We start from the raw sequence: 12,875 nt of genomic DNA on the forward strand, positions 1-12,875 counted from the left end.
TTTCTGAATACAGAAAATGTTTCACTGCTGCCCTGGTCAGCACATTCTCCAGACCTCTCACCAATAGAAAACGTCTGGTCAATGGTGGCCGAGCAAGTGGCTCATCACAATACGCCAGTCACTACTCTTGATGAACTGTGGTATCGTGTTGAAGCTGCATGGGCAGCTGTTCCTGTACACGCCATCCAAGCTCAGTTTGACTCAATGGCCAGGCGTATCAAGGCCGTCATTACGGCCAGAGGTGGTTGTTTTGGGCACTGATTTCTCAGGATCTATGCACCCAAATTGCGTGAAAATGTAATCACATATCAGTTCTAGTATAATATATTTGTCCAATGAATACCCGTTTATCATCTGCATTTCTTCTTGGTGTAGCAATTTTAATGGCCAGTAGTGTAAAAACTGATGTCACTTTGATTTTTATGTGGTTTATGACTGCAGGAAAATTTAAAACCTATGTCATTTTAAATTTTATGTGGTTTTTTGCCTCAGGACAATTAAAAACAAATTTTTCCCTTCTGATGCAGTATGACTTTGTTGTGATGGATGGGCTTACCAACTGACAATGCCACAACTGTTGACTGCTGAACCTGTGCAGTCATGCACATTAAACAATACAGGTAGTGTAATATGCAGCTCAATCCTTAGCCGTTCATATAGGCATGTGGATGTGGCAGGTCACCATAGATTATTGAAGGCACCCAAAGATATATAGAATACATAGAGAGGCTTCTTCCTTAGTAAATCTGTCTTATGACAGGTTTCAAATGGAGGTTCTCTATTGTGTCCTGTTCTGAACATCTTCCTTCATCTGTTTGTAAATTCATCCTCCTCTAATGTCATGCATCATTCCAGTTCTCTTCCTACTTCTTCTTCTAAGTCCTTTCATTTTTCCTGTATAATTCCTTTTTCCTATGCGGTATATGTCCCAGCCAAGATTTTTTCCCTCTTTCTGATCACATCCAATAATCTTTCTTACTTCCCCTATTTTCTTCATTGCTTATTCATGCTTAATCCTGTCACCATCTTAAGCATTCTTTTCCTTAGAATGGTATGAAGCATTCCCTGCAGTGCCACACTGTACTATTAATTTCCATGTTTTCTTCATTGCTTATTCATGCTTAATCCTGACACCATCTTAAGCATTCTTTTCCTTAGAATGGTATGAAGCATTCCCTGCAGTGCCACACTGTACTATCAATTTCCATGTTTCTAGAAGTCATTCTGTGGTTGTTTTGCAAGAAGGAGAGTTCACACACGGTTTTGCAAGCCACATAAATGTTGAATTTCTTTTTGGAATCATGCTTGCCATGTACTCAGAGTATAAATCCATACATGTATCTCTAAGAAAGATTGAATGCTGGTATACATATTTTTACATAATACATTTTGTAATTGTGTTGTGGAATGAAAATTTCACTCTGCAGTGGAATGTGAGCTGATATGAAACTTAGAACTGTGTGCCAGACGAAGACTCAAACTCAGGACCTTTGCCTTTTACAGGTAGGTGCTCTACCAACTGAGATACCCACACATGACTCACAACCCATCCTCACAGCTTTATTTCATCAAAATCTCATCTCCTACCTTACAAACTTCACAGAAGTTCTTCCATGAAATTTTTGAGACTACCCCTCCTGCAAGAAATAACATTGCAGAAACATGGTTTAGCCACAACCTGTGGGATGTTCCCAAATAAAATTTTCAGTCTGCAGCAGAGTGTGCACTGATCACTGATATGATGCTTCCCAGAAGCACATACTTCACTGCAGAGCAAAAATTTCTTTCTGGAACATCCTCCAGGTTGTGGCTAAGCAATGTTTCCATAATATTCTTTCTTTCAGAAATGCTGGTCTCACAAGTTTCACAGGAGAACTTCTGTGAAGTTTAGAACATAGGACATGATGTACAGGTGGAAGTAAATCTGTGAGGATGTATTGTGAATTACACTTGCACAGCTCAACTGGTAAAGCACTTGCCCATGAAAGGCAAGGCCCGTGACACACAGTCTGCCAGGAGGTTTTCAACTATGCTGTGTTTTGTGTACATATATGCCTTTGTTTATATATTTTGTGAATTTGGTGATCATGGAAATCCTGACAAAAGCATGCATCATACTTTGTAACATTTCCTAGACTTCAGTAATGTAAGATCAAAAGCTTTTATTGTTCCTGAAAACTTAGTTGCTGGATGGGATTACATCTTTTTGTATAAGTGTTATAAAGTAAGTGATACAGTTTTTTTACAGTTGCAATATGCATAACTCCAATAATTGTTTTTGTTGCTTTCTGAAAATTTTAATTCAGTGATGCAATCGCAATAGAAAACATGCATTACAGACGAAAGGCCTCCAATTTCCTGTGAACAGATAGTTACTTCAAACTTAACTTCAAATTATATAAGGAGCCATTTGTACGAAAAGTAAAAAGTACAAATTGCTCTGTGAAGCAATCTTGCTATATTTTTATACGTATGTAGTCATTTTGCTTAGTTTGGGTCTACAGGATGAGCTAATTCAGGAGAAAGCTAGTTTAGCTCCACAGTGTCTACAGTATTAATTACATAACCTAAAAATCATTCAACAACTTCTTTGTTAATTCAGCTGGATAGGTTGGTTAGATCATAGTGTACCAGTACCTGATGTGCAAGTTGGAGTTTATGTGTGTGGTCCACATAACACACAGTTTATTTCACTTATTTCAAATAAAAATTTAACCAGATGATACATAAAATTTATATAAACACAAACTTTTTCCACTACATTTTTCTCTTAACTCTATTCTCCTGAACTTGGAGTTACTGGTATCTCCCACTGATTTTGGAATTTTTTTTTGTATTGGCTGTGTCTTATGTATAGTAAGGTGTGTATGAAACACATGAAGACTGATCCTAATCTGAATCTTACAGACCATGTCTTCTTATTTGTTCTGAATGCCACACAATAGATTGTCTCGTACTGGAGTATACATATGTGTGTGTTACAGTAATTGCTGAAAGATGATGTATAATATGTGTTTGTCTGCTGTTATCGGGGTAATTTCACTTCTGGCTGTAACTGCTAAATATTTACAGTTGCACATTATTTCATAGTTTTTTGACACATTATCTGCCTCTAGCCTATATTATGCCCCCTTTCTTTTGACATCTGAAAACAAGGCGGAGGATTGTTCAGTTTGCTTCACTCTGGTTGCAGTGCTGCCTCTCTATGGTATTATATCACTTTGAAGGTACCTATGATATCAGCCATGATTTCAGTCACATACTTCAAACTCAAGGGATCTACAGACTGAAAAGCTCTGTTAACTTCATCGTCTATAGATTGTTCTACACTAAGCTCCAAGATCTTTGTATGTGCCGAAAACAGCCATACAACAGGGCTTTTGGATCTTGGCCAAAGTATTTATTAAGCACATGTGTGTGTAGCTTTTTGCTATTGAAAGGTCTTTAGTGTTTCCTTTTGTTTTAAGGCTCCATTCCCCAGGTCTCGAATACCTGTTAACAATGGCTTGTCCAACAATACTGTCAGATAAGGCACTACAAGTGAAATGACCATCTGGAACACCTCAGAATAGACACTATTTGAGCCTGGTACCTTACAAGTTTAGAGTTCAGAAATTGCAACAGCAACTTTTTCTTGTGCAGATGTTGACATTAACAGATAATTTTCCTTCTAGTTATCTAGTTTGTATTTCAGCATCACTGCTCCACTGTCATTGGGAAGGAGGGTAATTAACGTATTCTGCACAGTCTCTCCAACTATTATTGAACCATCCTCCATAAGAATTGTGGAAATGACTGTATGTTCCTTAACTTTATCTGTTAACTATTTGTTCAGAAGATATGTCATAAACATTGAGATGTTTGGAATGCTGCATTTTGATTAACATGGAGACAAATTACCCAGACTATATTAATTCAGTGTTTGCAACAAATTTTAAGCATAATTTCAAACCTTTCCTAAACTTTTTCTCAATTACATGCTTAAGGACAAATATTTAACATGTTAACCCACTCAGAAAGTAATCAGATGTCTGAAGCTGTTTCATACATTTGAGTTCAATTCTTTACAGAATGAGATATTTACTGGTTACCACAGTTACAATGAACTAAAAATTAATGTAGACCAATATTTGCACTAGATCCCAAATAACCATTCCGGTCAGCTCCAATGTGTTCTCTGATAGCAAAGCATAATAGTTGTAGGTGAAATGTAATCCATCTTTTACATTCTGGAAGAGAACTGAAATCCTGAGATGGACCTTAAAATAAACTCATACAACAACCATAGCAACACTACATGTTTTCTGTCCCTAATTCATACTGTAACTGACAAACCACAAATTTCACGAAAGTACAATTTAAAACTCACCTGTAAACACACAAGAAATCTTGTCAGTGATTGACTTGGGCTAAAAGACATTAATCTGGTTTCAGTGACACAAGTGTACTGTACGTTCTTGCAGGAAAGTGTACACAGGGTTGAAGTGTATACACAATGACTCTGGATTGCACATAACAACAAAAGCATGAGCTTACTGTGACAATCTTAACACTTACTATAATCAGAAAGACTATTGAAATACAAATGGTCAGAAAATATAATAATAGTGCAAAAGTACTCAAAACACTTCATAGAAATAAGCTATCATTATGTGGAACTCCTGCTGCACAATATAAATGAATCCAATGTGGTGCAATATAGCCAAGTTTGTTCCAGAAAACAATGCAAATTTACAAGCTCAGCTACAATGTCCATATCCTTTTATGTGCCTATCCAGCACTTCATGGCTATAGTTGTCTCAATTGCTTTTCCTACCTACTGTTTTTGCATGTTAGAAAGACTAACAATGCATTTACATCTCCACATAGTGTCTGCCTGTGACAGCAGCAACAGTGTAAATTAATTATTACAGCTACTAACCAGCATTTGACAATGGTAGTCACAATCACCAGTTCACTTTGGGGGCCAAGTTGGAGCACAACTCGGGTCATGAAACTGCATTCAAATGAAGGCATCCAAGTATACTTCATGTGGCAATGATGTTTCACAAGGCATGAGCCGCTTATCACTCAAAAACTGGATTGGTTCTGCATGAGAACAATGTACAAGCATCTTGCTACGTGTCCTTTGACAGGTACTGCTCCCTGTGGTCACTTCTAGATTTACTTTGAAAGAAGCAGTAACGAACTTCAAGAGCTGCTGTCACAACTCAGCCTTTGTGTGCTCATGTTGTCATGAGACTCATGGGTGTAGTTGTTACATATTCCCATAGGCTGCATTTCACATTTGTTGAGAGAGCAAGAAATTTTGCAAGCTGCAGAGGAAGAGCTGAATGATTCTGAATAATGGAGTCTGAGTGTGAACAGTCTGGAAAATATCTGAAAAACTGTCCCAAGAAAGCACAGTACTGGCTCAAAAATTGTTCCTAGTGTGACTATCAACAATAGCCACGTAGGATGACTTTTTCCATATAAAATTCCTGCTACTGTGAAGAAGCAGCATCGTATACAGGTTTGCAAGTTCTGTTCAGAGAAGACCAAACAATCATCTGGCAAAACAAGCAGGAAATCAAGAAGCTGGTATTGTCTTTATTGCAACATACTTTTCGGCATGACAGAATGTATCAGACTTTTCCATACAAAGACCATTACTTGTAAAATTACTCAAGAATTCACCTTACTTTTTTTAAGGATAATTACGCTTTGTCATAACTATGGAAAATTTGCGATCTATCACAGAGCCAAAATAGAGATGAAAAATATGTCTTGAAACTTGGTCTTTTTGATAGTGCACTGCTCTTCAAGATGTATCAAACACAGATACCAGTAATATAAATCGATGGTTTTCTTGGCCTGCAATTTTTCTAAATGACTGAACCTCAATGTCTTAACTACTGCCCAGTTTATAGCTGTAAAAACTCAAGGAAAAATTATGTAAACATGAGTTTATTCAGTCTTGAGAAGCTGAATAAATTTTTTGCCTTCAGTTTGTTAATTTTTAGCTTCCAAAACATTTCAACGTACAAATCTTACCCCTCTTTTTCTTGATTTTTCATAAACAAACAGACATTTTTAGAAGACTTGATACTTTACAGTTTGTTTCTGGAATTATTAAAACATTATTTTCCATAGGCACAGCACTTAGTCTGTGACAAAATTACTTACATCAATTTGACTATGGCTGCCTTCGTTCAATACCCTCTTCACTGCACAAGCAGTTCTCACATAAAAGACAAGAAGTTATCTGTAATTATTTGAGAAGCAAGTAATAACAAATTACAGTAAATAAAGACGAATAAATAGGACTTGTTTAATAGTTTCACAATCTTTTTATTGCAGAGTCATACAAGTACTACCAGTTTTAATCTAGTCTTTCTATGTAACAGTATCAGACTTCCTGAGGTAGCATTTTCATCCATGATAAATCTAATTGCCTAGACATTTTGTGCTACAAAGTATGTAAGGGAAAAACTTAGTAGATTTATTCTAAAACATTCATCAAGATGAAAAATGTGAGATACATAAGAAGAATACTAAATAGACATTTACAGGAGCTTGAACACTTTTAGAAAATTGCTGTGACCTATTTCCTCAATTTTATCTTTTTCCAAGCACATTACACAGACTAACTTATAATCCAGAGAATCAAAACTCAAATTTTGTACAATGTTCCTCCTGATAAGGAAAATGCATTTAAAACATTGCCTATAAGGAAAATATAACAAATGAGGCATCATTCCACAACTAAACAAATTCCACAAGTGAATATGCCATTTTACATTGTAAATGCCACATGCCTTTAATAAACATAGCCTTTAGTTTGCTTCCTATTTTCACACAATGACAGAGCTGGTTCATGGAAGAGTAATAACATTCTATAAACGAAATTCAGTAGACCTACACAAAATCTTGGTCAGTTCTTTGTTCAACAAGATTAGCAAATCACAGACTGTGTACAACTAGTATAATAAGAGTACTCCCAGAATTTAAAATATATGTTCCATTAAATATTATTTTCCTTGCATAGTACTGTAAACCCTTCATAAATCCTCCTTTAATCAACAAAATTTATGTGCAGATGAATCGCCTTACAATCCGAAGAGTGTTTTGACACACCATTAATGCAGTAATTACTGCATCCACAAACAATGCATTGGAACCACATAACTTAATATCTTCTGACAAACAAGCTATGTAACTGTGTTCCCTGTAACCTTATCCACACATTGCATTAAATCTGAAATTGTCCCTTTCACTTAAGAGTAAAAAAATAAATAGTGAAAACCATCTTAAAAAACAAATTTGCTCTCCACTGCTAATATCATTCTTTCACAGTCACAATTTATTGCAGCAAAGTTATTTTTCTTATATCCAAGTTTTATAAATATTTTACAATAATATAGAGATTATCATACCAGAACTCTAATTTCAGCTAATTACTATGGAAATTAACCTTCTCCAGCAGTTTTGGTATAAATTCAGTATCAGAGTATTGTGTTCTTGTTTGCATTATTGCAGATTTCCGCTTTGATTTCTTGTTTGAATTTTTCTGTGGTGTCATTTGGAAGGCGAGATATCTTTTACATAGACAGTATAATAATTTGACAATGCTTACACAAGTTCTTGAACACAGTGTTACATAAAAACATTAAATCTTACAAGTAATTCAAACATTTGATCATCCAATTACATTATTTGAATAATGGAATAAAAACTACAATTTTAATTTCCAGTGGCATATCAGATTTTGATCTAGAACTCTGTGATAATACAAAAGTTCGATTTAATATTGACTTGTTTATTTCAAGTTTTTTGGGTTCTGGGTTCTGCTTCTTTATAGGAACTCATGACTGCACATTAAAATGATACCATCAAAGAAGTGTACTTATCATTTATGGTGTGTTAAATAAAGAAATTCTATCTACATTTTTTGTTCAAAGTGGCTTAATAGGTATAACATCTCAATTGGTACAATTCAAGATTGCACAATATACAACAGTGGCAGTATATACACATAATATATAAATGTAAGTTGATATATTTCTTGCTTCCTTTTAACTGACAAGTTGTATAAAGACCACTTTTTATTATTTAGTATTTTATGGCAATACACAATAGTACACTGCAAATTAAATGCATTTGTTTTCTGGAAAGGTTTGTATCTTCACAACCACACTTGAACTTGTAAAATTTGCAGTGAAAAAGAAAGAGTAAAATTATGAATATGAAACATATATAATGAAACAGAAAGAGAAACAAAGACTTATCTAAACTAACTCTTTCTTTATAGCATAACAAAAACATAGACACAGATACAAAGGAGCTGTATACAATAACAGAATCTGAAGTATAACAACATATTTCTTCAAACAAACCTTTGGTTAAAAAACAGTTAACTAAAAAAATCTAGTCAATGTCTGATATATACATTGCACAGTTAATGAAGAAACTGTGCCAATCAGCATTACATAAACTAGGTTACATAAAAATGCCAACATAATGCACTGTGAGGAAAATGGTAACCCACAATACAGCCTATCAGTATCATAGCATCACTCCACCCTACCATTAATCTTCAGAAGATGAGTATACAAGTGAATGATGTATTACAAATCAAAATTATTTTCTGGAGTGGCACAGGCATTGTCTTATTCAGTCATGTGAATTGTGCCTGCAGTTCCAGTTCAGTTCTACTCATTACATGAATGGCTTAAAAGTGTCACAGCACATCAACAATGACACAGATGAGTATATACTTCTTGCTAAATTTTTCTCCTTCATTTATTTAATACTGAGTATTCGGTGAGTGCCTCTGATTTTGGTGATATGAAGCCACTGAATTAGTAGGGTTGACCACTGATGTAGGGTTAGGTGACAGCAGTTGATGCTGAGGTGATTGTCTCAGTTCATTCCTAGTCGGATTAAATCCCTGTGTTGCTCCTGAAGAACTACACTTATTATTTGTATAACTGGGCGGTCCACTAGTATTAACACTATTAGTTGCACCATTTACTGATACACCACCTCTTGTCGAAGAACTGTTGGCAGTGCTTGCACCTCCACCACTGTGATAAGACCCATACGAAGAATCTGCTGAATCCTGTCTGCGTGATATTATGCCGTACATTGACTCTGGGCGAGCAGAACCTCCACCATATTTGTTTGTCCCTGTGTTGCACCCAGTCCCACTACTGCACTGACTTACACCGTATACACCACCTGCCTCAGGACGACTTGCAACTGTCGCTACTCCACGAACTCCATAGATACTATCTGATCTTTGCTGCAACTGGCTTTGCTGGTTTTGAGCATTTTGGTTGGTAACATTGAGGTTTTGGTTGAACCTCATAGGATACAAAGATTGTGCTGGCACCAGAGGACCAGGTCTTGGAAGTCCATCCCTCTGTGCACAGGCAGGGCCTGAAGGCACTTTACTGTACACAGACTGTGAACGGTTCAGATTAGCTCTTGTCAATGGTGGTGATTTTGCATACAGTGATTTGGTGCCTCCATACAAAGACTCCACTCTGTCAAGTTTACAGGGTGGTGCTGAGTAGAGACTGGCTGTTGTCAAACTTGGACAATAAGCATTACCAGGACCTGAAACAAATTTATCTAACATTACAAGCTGCCCAAACTATCACATTGATGCACTAGATGGACTAAATCTTTTATTGCAGCACTGTTGAACATATGATTGACAAAGAACAAACACTCATTCTTGAGCTCTGAAAATTTTGTAAGCAGTTCGTATGATGATGAGGAAAAGCAGACAGTACATGAAAGAAACAAACATGATAACATGTAGATAAGGTAGTAATAGTAACTGTAACATCAACATGTTTTAAGAACTAGAAAGGCTACAGTAGTACAAACTTTAAACATAACTGTTACTTCCAACTCTTTGTCAATTCACTGCCTCTCATGTAACCCAGAATTAGAGCTTTTCCTGCTCACCATCATCAGTATACCTCTCCTTTATCATTATATGTGTCATCGTTGTGTTTTCCTACTGAAAAAAATACTTACCATGCTCTGAAAGTTTCAGATCTACTTGTGTGTCAATAAAATTGCCTAGTTGCTCCTATTTCACCAACTTTATTATCCTTCTGTGTCTCACATTCATATTATAAATATGCACACATTGAAAAAAAAAAGTTGCATCACCATGGTTCTAGGTTTCCTCACCCTTTACATAAAAATGGAATAGATATAAAAAAATTTCAGTTCTCCTTTATCATTCACAAAAAGAATTGCAAGTTGTATAATAATAATGTAAACTTTCGGAATTTGTGTTCCAGACTGCGGCATACACAAGTACCTCTTATACCTGATAACATGTCCTCTAGCATTGATGTATGCCTACATTCATCATGGCATACTGTCCACTAGATTGTCAAGGCACTGTTGGTCCAGACTGTCCCATACCTCAATTCCAACTCAGCACAGATCTCTCAGACTGGTTGGTGGGTCATCTCATCCAAAAACAGCCCTTTTCAATGTATCACAAGGATGATAAGAAGGGTTAATGTCTGGAGAACATGCTGACCATTCTAATCTAGTATCATGAAGGATCACATTCACAAGAAGTGCATGACGAGCACAAGAATTTTCATCCATTAAGACAAATCCCTCTACAAAATGCTGCCAATATGATTGCACTATACATCAGAGAATGTCACCTCTGTCTCGTATAGCCATCTGATCGGCTTCAGTGATCACAAGTGGAGTACATTGCCCCACATGATGCCACCCCAAAATATCAGGGAACCACCACCTTACTGCACTTGCTAGGCAATGTGTCTAAGACATTCAGGATGACAGGACTACCTAAAAAAAAAGTCTTCAACAATTGTCTGATTAAGGCATATGCAAGTTTCATCTGTAAATAGAACTTGATGCCAATTTTGAATAAGTCCATTCACCTTGTTGTTGGGCCAGTCTGTACAGCACTGCATGGTATCTAGGTGTTAGATATTGGACCTTGCTACAGACATTGGGAGTGAAGTTGCACTATTTCACACTGTTTGAGTCGAAACACAACATTCTGTGGCTGCACAAAAATCATTATTCAGCATGATTGCATTCCTCTTATGGCTGCTTTGAGCTGAAATCCATAAGTAGCAGTCTTTAGCTGCAGTAGTAGCTTTTGAGTGGCCTCATCAAGGCAATTCATTGACACTTCCTGTATTTCTGAACCTCCTCCATGTCCAAACAACATCACTTTGGTCCACTCTGAGACATCTAGAGAGCCCTTCCTGTCACAACATAACAATGCAGATATGATCAAACTTCAAAACTGACCTTCAGGGCATGGCAAACTATAGACAATGTGAGTAGTGTACTTCCTTTCTGATATTATGATTGGAACTGACTGATTGTCATACCCACTCCATTACATACGCACCGCACATCATAAAGGGACACACTCCTCTAGCATTAGCATTACTTTTATAAGGAAATGTACTCAAGTAAGATTAGGTTTTTGTTATACCAGATATTTAAAAAAACAGTATCAGGAAAAACAGAGGAAATATCCTCTATCATAATGTTAAAAACAGAAAAAATACATTAAAACTATACCAGTTGGTGAGGCTGGAGTCGGCGGTCCTGCCTGGTTAACTGCTGATCGGTACAAGTCTGTGGCACGTAGTGTGTTGTATGTGGAGCCATTAAACTTAGGACCAGACGGCTTCTCCAGTTCATCATATGGGTCTTCATCAGAGTGGATGCTTGATGAATCTGGAAAGATGTAAATATTGTATCTCCATAACCAAATCAAATCTTTCTTGAAAATGTATGACACAAAACATGTTTTGAACATAATGAAGGAGTTCTTGGTAAAGTAGGAAGCAAACTGCACTACAACAATGCTATCAATTTTAACAGGTAAGTGAGTTACTCGCCATACCTATTATGAATGTAATGACAAATCATTAAACCCATAGTTTCAAAGTTTTATTTTCTTGATAAGATTTTATGACATCTGAAATAGTATTATTCCTACATTTGTAAAGCTAGACAGATATTAAAATTTAAGTGTGATTGGGGGGAGAAAAAAAAAACGCTCTCTGGTTGCTGTACACTATACTGAATTGTCTCTCATGCAATCAAAATAATAATTTATATATCAATTTTTCAAGGTTTTTATGAACTGAGAGTTTTGACTATGTCAGTGTGGGTTAATACAGTCCCTTTTTTGAATTAAAAATCTAGCCGTGTAATTTACTACAAAATATCATTTATGTTGTGCTTGATACAGTTTCTAAAACTTAAAGATGTGACATGCTTGCTCTCCATTGAGTTACATATTTATGAAATGAAGTTCTGTGTTCACTAAAATAGAATGAAAAATTAGATGATCACACTTTGCTCAGCATCAGGTACAGATCATAGAATACGAATCTTGATTTTGATCTAAAGTATTTAAACCCATAAAAATGTTTGCAACACTTCAACACAAGTACGCAATAATTATTTCTGGTTTTCATAACATAACTTAATGTAAATTTTATTTCATATTTGAGAGTTAAAACAAATGTGAGCCAGTCTATAGAGTTTCATACTAATATGTGGTACACGGGGAACTCAAACAAGAAAGCATGCTACACAACTGCCAAAGTCGATAAAAATGAAATGTTTAATACGTTTTCAATAAAAATCCAATACAAAGCAGGCAAACCATGCAGCAACCAATTTAACATGATAGCTCATGCTGAAAGGAAAGTAGTCCATGATGTACATATTCACTAAATTGTTATCATTCAAGAGTTCTGCTTAAATAACAGTCAATTTTCTTAGTTGTAGTCATAAGGTACAACAAATACAGATTCCATATGGGTGTCTGGAAACTGTATATGTAAATTTGCATTTTT

General features: G+C 35.9%; 1 protein-coding gene across 2 annotated transcripts in view; it reads right to left on the reverse strand.

Annotated features, from left to right (window-relative positions):
* Positions 1–6,312: 6,312 nt before the first annotated feature.
* Positions 6,313–12,875, reverse strand: part of LOC126174475 (neurogenic protein big brain-like) — a 297,238-nt gene continuing 290,675 nt past the window's right edge. Inside the window, exons 6-7 of one of the 2 annotated variants that reach the window (XM_049921039.1) lie at positions 11,584–11,742; positions 6,313–9,600 (exon numbers count right to left, since the gene is read on the reverse strand). In XM_049921039.1, coding sequence (XP_049776996.1) covers positions 8,786–9,600; positions 11,584–11,742 — 974 coding nt within the window. In that variant the 3' untranslated portion in view covers positions 6,313–8,785. Of the gene's footprint in view, positions 9,601–11,583; positions 11,743–12,875 lie in introns of those variants that run through there. The other variant, XM_049921040.1, reaches the window with a different exon arrangement.

This window comes from Schistocerca cancellata, chromosome 1 (genome assembly GCF_023864275.1).
Source record: "Schistocerca cancellata isolate TAMUIC-IGC-003103 chromosome 1, iqSchCanc2.1, whole genome shotgun sequence".
Taxonomy (NCBI): domain Eukaryota; kingdom Metazoa; phylum Arthropoda; class Insecta; order Orthoptera; family Acrididae; genus Schistocerca; species Schistocerca cancellata.